At 40.9% G+C, this 16,921-nt stretch overlaps 1 protein-coding gene across 3 annotated transcripts in view; it reads left to right on the plus strand.

The window, feature by feature from the left end:
• The window catches only part of mtmr14 (myotubularin related protein 14), a 95,391-nt gene that overhangs the window by 36,500 nt on the left and 41,970 nt on the right, over positions 1 to 16,921 (plus strand). For all 3 annotated transcript variants that reach the window (XM_078414135.1, XM_078414134.1, XM_078414133.1), the window contains exons 7-11: positions 6,923 to 6,996; positions 8,461 to 8,531; positions 11,972 to 12,046; positions 13,783 to 13,849; positions 14,048 to 14,133. In XM_078414135.1, coding sequence (XP_078270261.1) covers positions 6,923 to 6,996; positions 8,461 to 8,531; positions 11,972 to 12,046; positions 13,783 to 13,849; positions 14,048 to 14,133 — 373 coding nt within the window. The remainder of the gene's footprint in view (positions 1 to 6,922; positions 6,997 to 8,460; positions 8,532 to 11,971; positions 12,047 to 13,782; positions 13,850 to 14,047; positions 14,134 to 16,921) is intronic.

Genomic DNA, 16,921 nt, shown 5'->3' on the forward strand with positions numbered 1-16,921 from the left:
AAAACAGAATGCCTGTCAGATTAATATATAACTTCTCTAAACTATTGTTATAATTTGTTTTTGTCTGTCCAATAGCCAGTTAAATTTATATTAGTTCCAGCATTTAGAGCCTTCAAGTGTGCATGAGACTCAGCAGCAAAATTTGATATTTCCGTCCCTTCCACTTTTACTCTGCAGTAAAAACATTCTAATTGTGATTGTGAATTAATGATCTAGGAATTAAGAGTCCAGATTTTACCATAGCAAATTGATTGATTGAAAGATACTGCATGAAATAGGCCTTTCAGCTGACCACTGATCACCCATTCTAACTAATTCTGTTATCCCATTCGCACATCCGCTCTTTAAACATTAGGGGCAATTTACAGAGGCCAACTAGCCTACAAATCCACGCATCTCTGGGATGTGGGAGGAAACCGGAGCACCCTGCGGAAGCCCATGACGTCACAGGCAGAACGTGCAGACTCCACACAGGCAGTACCCTGGGTCGCGATTGAACTTGACTCTCTGGCACTGTGAGGCAGCAGCTCTACCAGCTGCATTACCGTGCCAACGTATTCCACAAATGAGGTCATGTGGAGCTCATAATTTATGTAAATGACCATGAAAGTGTTTCTTTAAACCCTTTCAGGGGTTTGCCAGCTCCATACTGTGTGGCCTATAGTGTGTGGCAATACTCCTATTGATAGATTGTTCACCTCTCCAGGAAAATAAATGTTGACAATAAACAAAGCCTTGCTCTGATTGCCCATGCCCAAGGTAAAGTTTATTTAACAAAATAAAAAATGTCTTTCTAAAATCAGCGTACAATTTAAATTTTATTAAATAAGTTCAACATATGCGATGCAAAATTGCATTATAACATCTGTTGCGGTAGAAGTGAGTGGGGCAGAGCTGTTCTTAAAAAAAGAATCCTCCTTCAAGAAAACTTATCAGTTGGAAATAAATGGAACATTTAAGTTTAAAGAGTGTCTCCCTGAAACATAATTTATTATGGTGGCGAGTGAGCAATTTTGCATTAATCTCTGTAATCTTTCTTGAAATCACTACACATTTTGAGGCTAAAATAGATTCTTGGGTGTAAATCAGAAGACTAAATGTGACCATCAGAATGGGAAAGCAACACTAGTTAGGCCACATTGCCACTTGGGTACTGGGTTCAGCTTGCGCCACCCATTCCAGGAAAGATATGAGTTTTGGGGGATGGTGGGGGATTTAGAAGGATTTTTCATGGATAAAAAAATTATAGCTATGAGAAAACAGGTTGATCCACAGTGGTTTTCTGTGGAACAGAGGAGAGCAATGGGCGACTTGAATGAGCTGCATAAAATTTAGAAGGGTGCAGGTGACGAAAGTAGGAAGGTAAATCCAAGGCTTTTTTTTAAATGTATGTTTAAGATTAAAGAGTAATTAGGTAAAGAGTAGGGTCTATTATGGACAATGGGTGTAATTGAGTATGGATCGAGAAGATATAAAGTGAGGTCCTAAATGAATGTTTTTCATTAGTATTTGCAAAAAAACTTTTTTTTTGTTGTTGGAGAACTTGGCGAAGGGGAAGGTGAAATTGTAGTGCACAATTCCATAAAGAGGATATGTTAATTCCATGGCAAGCTTAGTGGATATCCCCAGGGTGGATGAGGATTATTCCAGCCTCTGTGGGATGCAGCCCTTGGCTGAGACGTGAGAAACAAAATAACTGGAGAATATCCTCCTTTTCAAGAAGGGCAGCAGGAAAGAACCTGATCATTGCAGACCTGTGAGCCTAACATAAGTCATATGGAAGTTATTGGAAAAAAAATCTGAGGGATAGGATTAATGACTACTGGGAAGATCAGGGGCTAATTGAAGATAGCCTGGGTGCCATTGTCAAGGGCAGATCTTGTCTAATCAATCTAATTGAATTCCTTTGAGGAGGTAACAAAGTATATTGATGAGGGCAGAGCAGTAGGTGCAGTTTGCATGGATTTCAAGAAGGCCTTTGACAAAGTCCCACTTGGGAAAGGGGTCTAAAACGTGAGGCCCATAGGATCCAGGGCAAGTTGGCAAACCATCAAAAATTGGCTTGGCGACAGGAGAGGATGACGGTGGAGGGTTGTTTCTGTGGTTCGGGGGGTTCCTCTGGTATTAGTCCTGGGACCCTTGCTGTTTGTGATGTATGTGGATGCAAGGGGCATGATGGGAAAGTTTGCAGTTGACCTGAAGATTGGTGAAGTTCTTGATTGTGGAGGGTAGTCTTAGTATACAGGGTGATATCGATCTGACACCATTTAAAAACTGTCTAGAAAAGCACCTGATTGCCTAGGCACAGAAAGCCATGGACCAAATGCTGGAAGATGGGATGAATTTGGCTGGCATGAATGTGATGGGCTGAATGGCCCATATCCATGCTGTGTTGTTCCATCTATTACATTTCAATTGGCAGTGGCGTCAAATACTTGAGGAATAGATTTGAAGTAATTGATATTGTACAAGAGAGATGTAGGAGAAAAATCACTGCAGTTGGTGCTGTTCCGGAACAAACTGCCTGAAAGGATGTTGGAGGTAGAAACCTTCATCATATTTTAAAAGTAATTTGGGTGTGAAAATGAACAGCAGTTGATCAAATGCTGTAAGGTACAGCATGGCTGAGAAGCTCTCTCTTTTCACTTGCATGGATGCAGACAGCTAAATTGGTTCCTTTGCTATTTGCGTCCATTTATGACAAGAAGCATGCAATCCCAAACATTTTCACAACTTTACACTGCAGAAGGGCAGTATGTGAGTGCTGCATTCGTTATAAGTTTCATTATAACTGCACAGCAGCTTTAACTCGGATGGATAATATTAAAGAGGCTACATCTATTCTACTGCATGTGGAATATTCTGCATAGTATACTGCACAGTGTTATTCTTGCCAACCTTTCTCCATCCTTCCCTACCCTCGCCTCCAATTAAACTCTAAATGAGTCTGAATTGTTCCATTTTACAATTTGGTGAGTGGGGCTCCTCGTACAGTATGAATTTGCTGCACGTGATCACAATGTTGTGCAACTTTTGAAATAGTGTGAAGATGGCTTGTGGTTCTGCAATTAGTGGTCCTCAATCAAACATGCACTTTACAAGTCTTTAACTTTTTATTGTTACGAGTCATGGATTTTTGTTTCCCCTGTTGGAGCATCGAATGGATTTACAGGAGTCGCTGTCTTAAAAGGGCAGCCAACATCATCAGAGACCCACACCACCCTGGCCACACTCATTTCACTCCAGCCATCAGGAAGAAGATATAGGAACCTAAAAACTGTAACGTCTGGGTTCTGGACCAGCTGCTTCCTTACAGCCAACAGGCTATTAAACACTACAACCTCCAAAGAAGCTCTGAACTGCATAGACTTGGGGGATAGACACAAAGTGCTGGAGTAGCTCAGCGGGTCAGGCCGCATCTCTGGAGAAAAAGGATAGGTGACGTTTCGGGTCGGAACCTGTCTTCAGAAAGTAGAGAGGTCCCTTCTATGAAGGGGTTTCTTTGGCATAAACCAGTGTCTGCAGTTCCTTTCTACACACGGGGGCATTGTTTTTTTCTTCACACTATTGTGTGTGTGCGCGTGTCCTTTTTTTGTTTATTATATTGTTTACAGAGTACTATGTTTACATATTCTGTTGTGCTGCTGCAAGTAAGACAGTTGTTCTGTTTGGACATACTACAATAAAACACTCTTGTCTCTTGATTGGTTTTGGTCCTCGTTTTTCAATGCACTTAATTGGGCTATCCTGTATCATTGCAAGAACTTGCATATGTCAGTCTTTGACAAACTGCCTGTATATCTATGACAAAGGTCAAATAATGCTTTTATTGTTGGACTGGGTGACTGAATTTCGTCCAATATTGGATGACAAATAAAGCTATCTTGAATCTTGAAGGTCACTGTGATAGACATTGCTCTCATTTAGCTGTTTACATTGGTTCCATTTTCTGGACCCTGTCCTGGATCTAGTATGATCAAACAGCTGTTGTGATGATATCTTTCTCTTTATTGTTTTCTTTCTTGATATAAACTTTTTCACTTTGCCTCGTGTTTCTTCCTCAAGTAACCCTGCCAGCTTCCTTTGCTAATGCTCATTTGGAACGTGAAAATCTATGGACAATCCAAAGTTTAAAAAAATGCTAAGAATCTCACATTGCATTCAAGGCTATAAAACAAAAACCAGAAATAAAGTATTAATTAGTGGCGTAAACTCAATTTAAAAATAATGAAAGGCTAAGTAAGATTTTATACAGATTTCTAATTGCTCATTTATAGTTCAGAGCTGATTATTAAAGTATACCTTATGGTACAATTTGGAAATTGTTACCTACCAATTGTGATGCTTGCACAATTCACACTTTGATGTTTTTGTTTCGCTGGTATAATAAAAAAAAATAACATTGCATCAAAAAGTGTGACTGGCGATTCTGAAGTTTATAAAGCATCATGTATGCATCACAAGACCTTTCTCAGAACCGTTGTTTATATGGAGTAACGTGGCTAACAGCTCTCATTGCCATGACTGGATTGGATCTGGTGACCGCAGAACTTCTTTCTGTCACTGGCTCTTAAAGAAATTTAAAGAACTTTGATCTAAAATGGTAGGTCTCCCTTAGACATAATGTTCCATGGTACATATTTGTGAATGTTTTTCATTTAAAGATTATGGGAATGTCTTGAATGTTTTATAGTTTGAATATCTGTAGAACCTGCTCCCTCTTAAAGGAAACTAAAACAAAAACCTTTTTAATACAGAGGGAGTGGCAGGCAGATCAGTGGTAGATCTGATACGGGATCAGATTGTAGCTAGGTTTTTAAATTGAAGGGACAGGCTGATTAATTTAGAAGGAGTTCATCCACAAGTTTGTATTTTGTTTCCATTTCTCTTTTGGTTTTGATTATTTAAATCTTGACTCAAAGCTGCACGAAGTCTTTGGAGTTGCTGGAAGTATTAAAAAAAATTTTTTTTTTGAAAGATAAATAATAAAGCAGGTAAACGATTAATCTTGCTTTGCAAAACTATAGTATGTCTATGTGTAACAGTGTAGGAAAATAACTAGATGCTGGTACAAATCAAAGCTATCACAAAATGCTGGAGTAAGCAGGTCAGGCAGCATCTCTGGAGAGAAGGAATGGGTGACGTTTCTGGTCGAGACCCTTCTTCAGACTGATGTCGGGGGTGGCGGGACAAAGAAAGGATATAGGTGGAAGCAGGAAGACAGTGTGATAACTGGGATGGGGAGGGGAAGAGAGGGACAGAGGAGCTATCTAAAGTTAGAGAAGTCAATGTTCATACCGCTGGGCTGTAAGCTGCCCAAGCGAAATATGAGGTGCTGTTTCTCCAATTTCCGATGGGCCTCACTATGACACTGGAGGAGGCCCATGACAGAAAGGTCAGACTGGGAGTGGGAGGGGGAGTTGAAGTGCTCAGCCACTGGGAGATCAGGTTGGTTAAGGCAGACTGAGCGAAGGTATTGAGCGAAACGATTGCCGAGCCTGCATTTGGTCTCACCGATGTAGAGAAGTTGACATCTGGAACAACGGATACAATATATGAGGTTGGAGGAGGTGCAGGTGAACCTGGAAAGACTGTTTGGGTCCTTGGATGGAGTCGAGAGGGGAGGTAAAGTAACAAGTGTAGCATCTCCTGCGGTTGCAGGGGAAAGTGCCTGAGGAAGGGGTGGTATGTGTATGTGTAACAGTGATACATTTTGATGGGGCAATATGATAAGGGAAACTAAGCAAAACAGAATTGATTTATTGTAAATTCGGGTCATGTTCCGAAGCTTTTCGTGTGTTGTGTAGGAAGGAACTACAGATGCTGATTTACACCGAAGATAGACTCAAAATGCCGGAGTAACTTAGTGGGTCAAGCAGCATCACTGGAGAAATAGAATAGATGACTTTTTGGATCGGATCATCTGAAGATGTTGTCTTGAATCGGAAGATGAGTTCCAAACCAAAACGTCACCTATTCTTTTTCTCCAGAGATGCTGCCTGACCCGCTGAGTTACTCCAGCATTTTGTCTCTCTTTGGGTGTTAAGCTGTAATGGATATTGCACGTTTCGGTAATTTGCATTAATTTATTGGTATTGTTTCCACCTAACTTTTTCCATTTGTGTATGTATTGCTGACTAATTGTTAATGTACTCATAGTATAGGACTTTTCTCATCATGGCGAAGTCTAATAGATATTCATTTGACAAAGGCTAATGGAATAGAGGAAACAGTTCTCAGCTGATGAGGCATACTCAGATCAGGAGACATTATCAGATTAGACTTCCATTAAGAGCCATGAATTTATTCAATGATCTCAAGCATATTTGATCCAGATCATAAGCATTATAGCTGGCTCCAAGTCAAAGGATCACTCAGTGGCAGTGTCTGCTGGAATGTACTGATATTGCATGAATAGACAAAGTGTACTTTCAGTAGGAAAAAAAACTGCAGATGCTGGTTAAAATCGAAGATAGACATAAAACGCTGGAGTAATTCAGCGGGTCAGGCAGCATCTCGGGAGAGAAGGAATGGGTGACGTTTCGGGTGGAGACCCTTCTTCAGACTGATGTCAGGGGAGGGGGCGGGACAAAGATAGAATGTAGTCGGAGACAGGAAGACTAGTGGGAGAACTGGGAAGGGGGAGGGCATTTTGTGTCTACCTAAGTGTATTTTCAGGCTGGTTTCAATGTCCTCTGTCAGGATCTTGTTCTACTCAGCATCCAGCTTTCGTTATATGGAAGTATGTGATAAAGACATTATCAAAAGGGGATGCATATTTTCAATTTTGCCTTTATACACTCCCTCTTGCTAACCAGTTAATGAACCAAAAAAAATAAAATGGGGGAAGGAGTGGGATGTAAGAGAAATTGGGGATGTGGGGAACTTAAAAGTAATGTTGATCTTTTCCTCCTTTTTTCAGTGTGACCTCATCCGAGAAGGTGGACAAAGCACAGCGGTATGCAGATTTCACCTTATCGTCTATACCTTACCCAGGTAATTACTTCACAGCAATTAGTTTGCAGAATGAAGAGCTTATCAAAGTCACTGCTTCATGTTTTTTTTTAAAGCATGACTCTACTAATACTTTATGTATAAATGCGGGTATATGCTGTGGAAAGTGGTTCGAGAAGTTACTGCTTTTTGCGAGATCAAGGAGCTAATGTTGATCATTAATGTCTTAAATGCCCTACAGAACAGATTGTTGACTTAACACAGCAGTCTAAACTTTGAGAAGTGTTTCTTTAAGAGTTTTTCAGTTGAATAACTATAATTTTTTGAATTGGCACAGCACCACACCTGGGTTATAATTTTCTTAATAATTTGCAATCAAGCATTTTGATTTGATTTATTTGAATTATTAAATATATTAGGAAAAGTGTTGGCAATTGTGGATTATTTCTTGATGAGTGGTGTATATTGGATTAAGATATTATTGCTTTGTCCATTCATTGGTAAAATCAAAATAATTCTTTATGCTGAGTAATCTATTCCAATTTAAATTTTCACTTGAAATCAATTTTTCACTTCATAACATTCACCCATTTATTCTTCAGACGTTTAAATTTTTTTTTGCAAGTCGATTTAAACCCAGGTGCAGTTGTAGAGGTGGGGCAATAAGTAGAAACGAAGAACTGTACATGCGGGTTTAAAACAAAGATCAATACAAACTGCTGGAGTAACTCAGCAGGTCAGGCAGCATCTCTGGAGAAAAAGGATGGGTGCCATTTTGAGTTGGGGCCCTTCTTGTCCTGATCCAAAACAACACCATCCTTTTTCTCCAGAGATGCTGCCTGGCCCACTGAGTTACTCTAGCACTATGTATCTATCTCTAAGACAATCAGTATTTGTATTTTTAAAGTTCAGGACATTCCAAAACACTTGAAGTACAGTCATTGTGGTAATGGTAGAAGATACAGCAATCAGTTTCTGCATGGCTATCTCCCACAAACATCAGTTACTATATATGCGTTGGAAGAAACTGCAGGTGCTGGTTTACACCAAGCACAGACATAGACATGAAATGCTAGAGTAACTCAGTAGGACAGGCAGCATTTCTGGAAAGAAGGAATGTGTGACTTCTTGGGTTGAGACCCTTCATACCGAGAGTCAGGAGAGAAGGAAATTAGAGATATGGAAGGGTACAAAGAGCATGTAAGGTGTGAGAAGGACAGATCCAAGCAGTCGGTGATCAAGGAAATGTACAATGGTTCATTGTAGGCTGATGAGCAGGCATACAAACAATAAAATTAATCGAGAGTGAAACTAGTATGAGAATTAGGGTGGGGGAGGGATGGAGAGGGAGGAAAGCAAGGGTTACTTGAAGTTAGAGAAATCAATATTCATACCGCTGGGTTGTAAGCTGCCCAAGCAAAATATGTGTTGTTGGGTGATGGATCGATTTTTGCCAGGACTCAGTGAAGAACTGCTGTGACGTGTTTTCTTCTGCATTTTCTGCAGGTTGTGAATTTTTTAAGGATTACAAGGATCGTGATTACATAGCTGAAGGGCTGGTGTTCAATTGGAACCAGGTGAGCTTACACCTGACAAAGCACAGGCTTTGTTCACATCCTGTTCAATAGACAATAGACAATAGGTGCAGGAGTAGGCCATTCAGCCCTTCGAGCCAGCACCGCCATTCAATGCGATCATGGCTGATCACTCTCAATCAGTACCCCGTTCCTGCCTTCTCCCCATACCCCCTAACTCCGCTATCCTTAAGAGCTCTATCCAGCTCTCTCTTGAAAGCATCCAACGAACTGGCCTCCACTGCCTTCTGAGGCAGAGAATTCCTCACCTTCACCACCCTCTGACTGAAAAAGTTCTTCCTCATCTCCGTTCTAAATGGCCTACCCCTTATTCTTAAACTGTGGCCCCTTGTTCTGGACTCCCCCAACATTGGGAACATGTTATCTGCCTCTAAAGTGTCCAATCCCCTAATTATCTTATATGTTTCAATAAGATCCCCCCTCATCCTTCTAAATTCCAGTGTATACAAGCCCAATCGCTCCAGCCTTTCAACATACGACAGTCCCGCCATTCCGGGAATTAACCTAGTGAACCTACGCTGCACGCCCTCCATAGCAAGAACATCCTTCCTCAAATTTGGAGACCAAAACTGCACACAGTACTCCAGGTGCGGTCTCACCAGGGCCCGGTACAACTGTAGAAGGACCTCTTTGCTCCTATACTCAACTCCTCTTGTTACGAAGGCCAACATTCCATTGGCTTTCTTCACTGCCTGCTGTACCTGCATGCTTCCTTTCATTGACTGATGCACTAGGACACCCAGATCTCGTTGAACTCCCCCTCCTCCTAACTTGACACCATTCAGATAATAATCTGCCTTTCTATTCTTGCTTCCAAAGTGAATAACCTCACACTTATCTACATTAAACTGCATCTGCCATGTATCCGCCCACTCACACAACCTGTCCAAGTCACCCTGCAGCCTTATTGCATCTTCCTCACAATTCACACTACCCCCCAACTTAGTATCATCTGCAAATTTGCTAATGGTACTTTTAATCCCTTCGTCTAAGTCATTAATGTATATCGTAAATAGCTGGGGTCCCAGCACCGAACCTTGCGGTACCCCACTGGTCACTGCCTGCCATTCCGAAAGGGACCCATTTATCCCCACTCTTTGCTTTCTGTCTGTCAACCAATTTTCTATCCATGTCAGTACCCTACCCCCAATACCATGTGCCCTAATTTTGCCCACTAATCTCCTATGTGGGACCTTGTCGAAGGCTTTCTGAAAGTCGAGGTACACCTTGTTTATTTTTAACTTATTACCATTCCAGAGGCCCTAAGAAGGTAGGAGGCTGATTTATGAGGGCGTTTTGTAGCAAGGAAATGAGTGACAAAATTGTGCACTCAAATTCTTGAACAGATTGCATTCCTAGAAAATGTTACACTAGGTGAAATTTTGTGAATTGAAAAGGCTCAATTAAGTGCATTTTGACACTGGTACATTATATTCCTACGGAGAGAAAGTGTTATTTTGTTTGGACCAAAAATGGTTTTGTAAGTCGAAGGTGCATCTGAATGCAGGAAGATGCAGGAAGATTGTTCCCGATGTTGGGGAAGTCCAGAATAAGGGGTCACAGTTTAAGGATAAGGGGGAAGTCTTTTAGGACTGAGATGAGAACGTTTTTTTTCACACAGAGAGTGGTGAACCTGTGGAATTCTCTGCCACAGAAGGTAGTTGAGGCCAGTTCATTGGCTATATTTAAGAGGGAGTTAGATGTGGCCCTTGTAGTATGGAGAGAAGGCAGGTACAGGATACTGAGTTGGATGATCAGCCATGATCATATTGAACGGCGGTGCAGGCTCGAAGGGCTGAATGGCCTACTCCTGCACCTATTTTCTATGTTTCTATGAATAGTCAATAATGTTATCAATTTAACATTTTTTATTATTTATTTAAGACTTGGCAAGGAAGGTTTTATCACCTTACATAGCAATTGTGGAACTAGGCTAAAGATTGCTTTAAATTCCACTACACTGATATTTGATCCAGAAAGGGCGACGCAGCGGTAGAGTTGCTGCCTTGGAGCGCCAGAGCCCCGGTTTTGTATCTGACTAAGGGTGCTGTCAGTAAGGAGTTTGTACGTTCTCCCTGTGCCCACGTGGATTTTCTCAGGGTGTTCCAGTTTACTCCTACATTCCAAAGACGTGCAGGTTTTTGTCCTTCATTCGAGCGAATGGCCACGATGCAATGCAACACTGTATGTGTTTGTATCCCTTTATCTCCTTTTCACCCCATGACAAATCTAATCTTTAACTTGAACACAATTTTGTTAATCAGTGATACTGGAAGTGGATTCCGCAGCCTCAGAACTTTGTTGTAAAGAGGTATACCTTGTTCTCCATTCTGTCTGACATTTAATTTTATATTAATAGCACTTTATTTCAAGCTGCTCTGCTTCCAGGGAACAGCTTTTCCCCTGCGTCATTCATTTCTTAATTAAAACGAACATATTGCCTCGTACTTAGCACTTCCTAGACATTGTTTTAGTTAGGTTTATTTCTGTCAAGTGCACCAAGGTTCAGTGAAAGCTTTGTTTTGCCTGCTTTCCAATCAAATCAGATAACACTACGCATAAATACAATCAAGTCAAACTTAAGTGCAATAAGTAGAGTGATGGATAAAATACAGATATAGTTCTGAACACTGTAGCACAACAGTTCCAGAGGCATAGTCCAATGTCCGCAATGAGGAGGGGATTTTAAAAACATTTTTTTTTAGATTTTAGAGATACAGGGCGGAAACAGGCCCTTCAGCCCACCGAGTCCGCACCGCCCAGCGATCCCCGCACATTAACACTATCCTACACACACTAGGGACAATTTTTACATTTTTACCCAGTCAATTAACCTACATACCTGTCTTTGGAGTGAACCTACATACCTGTATGTCTTTTGAATCTTGCTGTTCCCTTGCTTATGGATCACCATGGGGAAGAAACTGTGCCTGAGTCTGGTGGTGCGTGCTTTCAAGTTCCTGTACCTTCTGCATTCATTTCTGTATTTTGCCGCACAAGAACGCATCTTACTGCATCTACATTTGGCATTCATTTAAAGAAAAAGTTTCTGACCAGCCCAATTGAGCTTAAAATTTCCTTTTATTTGTTATAATATCAATTGCTTCTTCAACCGCTGTACAGCTACTCGGGATCATTTCCTTAGTGAGGTCTCCTCTTTGATGCATTGTAATCCTTCCAGGCCCACACGAGGAAAGAAGTTGCCTGGTCTTCACTGTGTTGTCATTGACTGTAGCCTGGGACTTAGGTGAAAGGCCTATCATGGAGCTCAGCGAGAGGAGAAACCTATTAGTACTGAGCAGCAATGTGAATATCATAAGATTCACTATCATTTTAACCCTGCTGTGACCCCTGGTTGGTATAAAACGTGTGTTATATGTGCTGTTCAGTAACTATATTTTTGATCATGTTTCTACTTGTAGGATTTTGTTGATGCACCATTGAATATCCCTCCATCCTTGACCGAGAACCTACACATTAACTGGAGGGATTATCAGGTGAGATTGTGCTCCAATAACTCTGGATTCTGCATTTAAGGGAAACTGTTTTTATTTAGACAGGCAGTATCTGTGAAAAGAGAAGCTGTGTTAACTTTTCTGTTTGAAGACCCTTTATCAGACTGGGTAAGAGAAAACAAATTTGTCTTAACATGCAGAAAGGAATGAAGAGTACAAAGGGAATATCTCTGGTCGTCCAGGGGTACAACGATGACGAAATATCGTCATTTGGTTGAGAGGTTAACGAGAGACGTTAGAGAGGGAGTACATGAACAAAGAAACTTAAAAACTATAAAATGAATGCAGTCAGTAAGAGAGAGAACGTGAAAGTAATAGCTGCAAAATGCAGTTCAGTGTTACATGACTGAAGCATATCCTCCCTATATTTGTGTTCAGTTTCCCCAGTGATAAATGGTAATTATCTGATAGTTTTCCTAATTACTTGCAGTACCTTCAGATTAATCTTTTGCGACTCATGCTCTTGGACATTGAGATCTTTCTGCATCCAGAAGCTATGCACTATCTAACTAAGTTTATTTATTTTTTCTCCCTTAATGGGTAATTTCATATTCCCCCATATTATACTCCATTAAGACTAGAACTTAATCAGAATGCTAGAAAGAAATGACAAGCAAGTTGAAAAGTAAAAATGATGGCTCTTTTGCATCACCATACAGGCAGCATCTGTGGAGGGAATGGACTGGCGACGTTTCGGGTTGGGACCCTTCTTCAGACTGATATTTCATGACAGATTCCCTTCCAGTTGTGGAAAAGTGACCTTTGCGTACCACATTCCCCTTTTACTTTTAAGTATGCTGTCTATTATACAGTACAAAGATACAGTTGCCATAAGGAAGCAAGAGTACTTTCTGCATGTGATCACTATGCTCATAAATATCAAGTGCTCAATGGCAGGCTGTTCGTGTACCTGCAATGCAGTGGATTTCCAGAGGATGGGAGCATAATATATAGTACTGTGCACGCCCCAGGCAAGTTGGTGAGTTTCACATCCAGTGCACTTTTTGAGTGTTTGCCAGATAGATAGCTAACACTGGACAATTCAGATATATTATCAATAAAGGAGCAGAGTCTTTGACATAGCGTCTGCCAAAGGAAAGTCCTTATGTATAAACAGCGACAGGAATAAAGACCACAGTCATCCATGTATCAAGTGCTGGGTCAGTTTTGCGTCATTCCATCGGTGTACCATTTAAACTGGGTGGGTTTTGTTGCTAGGCATTTTACTGGTTAAAATGGTTGTGATATTTTTAAATGTAGGTTCTTGCCACTGAAGAACATTATTGAATTGAAGCTTCCTCCGGTGGTAGGAAACAGACATTGCATTTTTTTAATTACCTGGAGGAGCTACAGGTTGGAATAGAATGGAATGCAATACTTTATGGAATACTGTATCGTCACATGTGACAGGGCACAGTGAAATTCTTTGCTTGCACACCCAATGGATGCAAATAGTCGCCACATAAACGGTGCTGACAGTTACAATAGGTAACTTTCTTCCAGGTTTTCTATCTTCCAGGTTTTCATTGTTTTAAAAGCTACATTTTGACAGCCATTTTGACATTTCCATTAATGGAATATCAATGAATATGCATTTTAAACAATGTATCATCAGATTGAAATTCTCTCTCTCAGGTTCATGTTCAAAGCCAAGACCTTCACATGTGCCTTTCCAGTCAGGTCAAATTAACACTATTTATGGTTTCTCCTCTCTATAGTCTTGGGACCTCGTTCAACAGACACAAAATTACCTGAAGCTGCTCATTCATATAATAAATCGGGATGGTAAGCCTAGATTTTGATTCCTATTTTCCCCCCATTCTTCCAATGTAATTGTTTGGTGTGTAGAACAATCATATTTGAAAGTCAGCTCTTTAAGTTGAACTACAGTTATGTTTTTAACCTCATGTCAATTGCAGCTCCTTTATATGGTGGTTTATTTTGCTTTGATGTTCTGATCTCATCGTTTTATCCTTTTGACAGAGGACAGCGGTTTGTTAGTGCACTGTATTTCTGGCTGGGATCGAACGCCACTTTTTATTTCTCTCCTTCGTCTCTCTCTGTGGGCTGTAAGTATTAATGCCATTTTTCCATAAGTTGCATAAACAACAGACATGTATTAAAATATACAGCTATTGTCAAAGGAAACTTCTTGCATGTAAACAGCATCTGTGGAAGGAATGGGTAAGTGACGTTTAGGATCATGGCCCTTTTGATCAGTCTGAAGGTTCTGACCCGAAATGTTGCCTATTTGTTCCCTCCACAGATGCAGCCTGACTTGCTGAATTACTCCAGCATTTTGTGATTTGCTCAAAATTCCAGCATCTGCAGTTCTTTGTATCCCCATCAAACTTGTATTTGGTGGGGCACTATTAATCAGTATTTTACTAACCACTTTCACATTGGTATTGTATCTATAATTTATTCGATTCAGGCAGATTTTTGAAAATATTTAATTGTAACTTGGTTTTGACTTTTTCAATTCACACACACTGTACTGCACTCTGCTGTAAATTCAAGGTTTAGCACCATCAACTTTCACCTTTGAAATTCAATACTGTAAGACACAAAACTCTTTCTACAAATAATGACAATTCTAACCAGAAATGAAATTGATGGTAAAATAATGATTATCAAATCAGCTGCTGATATTATTTTGCTTTTTATTTTACATTTTAAATCCTTCCTGATTATTAAATTCCTATGAAAAGACAGGATCAGATGTTTATTGAAACTAATCTCCTGTTCCCCCAACACATTATACCTATCAATCTCTACGCCAAACATGTCAAACCTAGTTGCATTGTCAAGTTCAGTTACTTGACTATTGAATGGTCAATAGTCAAGTAACTGAACTTGACAATGAAATTAAACATACTGCTTAATTGGCACGTTGTATTGAAGTTTTAAATTTGTACATTGTAAGATTTTACCTGGATCATCTTTGTTAATTCAGATTGCACAATCCTTAATCTCAGTTCCCTCAAGATCCTCTTTCTAAAGGAAATGTGTATTTACAATTTTTTAAAAAAGTTAAGTTCATGACATAATCATTTTATTGACGTCTTCTATAAATCACCTGACTCCCATACTTTTCACTTCTTCCCACCCTACCTCTTGCAAACATATCTTGTATTCTCAATTTCCCCATCTCTGCCGCATCTGCTCCCAATATGAAGCTTTCTATTCTGCAATATCCAAGAAGTCTTCTTTCTTTAGTAAACGCAGTTTCCCCTGTTCTGTCGTAGATGGATCCCTCACCCACATCTCCTTAGTGTCCCGTAGTCTGCTCTCATTCCCCCTCCCCCAGTCAACACGGATAGAGATCCCCTGGTCCTTGTCTTTCACTCCACCAGTTTCTGCATCCAACAAATTATCTGATATATCTGCCACCTTCAACATGAACCCTCCACCAGCCAACATGATCCCATCCCTACCCCTTTTCCCTCCACAACTTGATTCACTCATCCCTTCCCACCCAAGCCACCTCTTCCCAGGTTCTTTCCTTCCCCCGCAAACTCGCATCCATCCAAGGACCCCAAATGATTCCAGATGAGACAAAGGCCTACGTGCACTCCTCTAACATTGACAGCATTTAGTACACCCAACGTGGCTTCCATTACATAGACGGGACCCAATATTGACTAGGCGATCGTTTTGCCAAACACTTGTGCTCGGTCTACTAAGGCCTGCTGGATCTCCCGGTTGTTAACCATGTTAGCTCCCCTTCCCATTCCGATACTGACCTTTCTGTCTTGCCCTTCTCCAATGCCAGATTGAGGCCACACGCAAACTAGAGGAGCAGCAAATCATATTCCATTTGGGTAGCTTACAACCCAACAGTATGAACATTGAATTCTCCAATTTTAGATAGCTAACCTACAAATGGCATCCTTTATTACCCTTCCCTCCTCTCTTCCCCTTCCCTCCTCTCTTCCCCTTCCCTCCTCTCTTCCCCTTCCCTCCTCTCTTCCCCTTCCCTCCTCTCTTCCCCTTCCCTCCTCTCTTCCCTGTGCCCACCTGATACGCAGCCATTTCTCCCTTTCCACTCTTCCCACCCAGTCCCCTTCCACTTGTATTCATTCCTTCTTCTGGCTTCACATTTCATGCCGCTCATCTCAACCTTATTGTCTTTTCATCTCTGAATTTTCTCCAACCATCTACAAATCAAACCCCCCTCACTTGTTTCCTAGCCAGGCTTTGGCCTGCCCCCACCTCTCTCCCAGCTTTCTCCCCCTGCCCCTCAGCTACAATCAGTCTGAGAAATGGTACTGACCTGAAATGTTGCCTAGCCATATTCTCCAGAAATGCAGCCTGATCTGCTGAGTTACTCCAGCACTTTGTGTCTTTTTAGGTAAACCAGCATCTGATGTCCCTTGTGTCTGAATAGTCATTTTTGTCTGGTTATTCATCTGAAAGAACTATATGTAATTGTCATTATAAATGAACAGTGCATCAATAATAGCACAACCCTGGGTGTGGATTTTTCATTTCCTGTGACAGTGCTAAAGTCAAACAAAGGAAAACTTCACTATGAGGGTATGAGGGACAGAGGGTGGAGTTGAGGATGAAAAAGTCTGCAAACCACTCTGCACAGAGTAATATGGACAAGTATTTTTCATTTACAAACAAAGTGCTGGAGGAACTCAGCAGGTTTGGCAGCATCTATAGAGGGACGGACAGATGACGTTTAAAGTCGGGGCCCTTCTTCAGACTCTCATCTGAAAAAGGGTGTCGACCTGAAACGTCATCTTCCATTCCCATCACAGATATTGCGTAACCCAATGAGTTCCTGCAGCACTTTGTGTTTTACTGAAGATTCCAGTGTCCACTATTTCCTGTGCGTCTATTTTTCAT

This window comes from Rhinoraja longicauda, chromosome 17 (genome assembly GCF_053455715.1).
Source record: "Rhinoraja longicauda isolate Sanriku21f chromosome 17, sRhiLon1.1, whole genome shotgun sequence".
In the NCBI taxonomy this organism is placed as follows: Eukaryota; Metazoa; Chordata; class Chondrichthyes; order Rajiformes; family Arhynchobatidae; genus Rhinoraja; species Rhinoraja longicauda.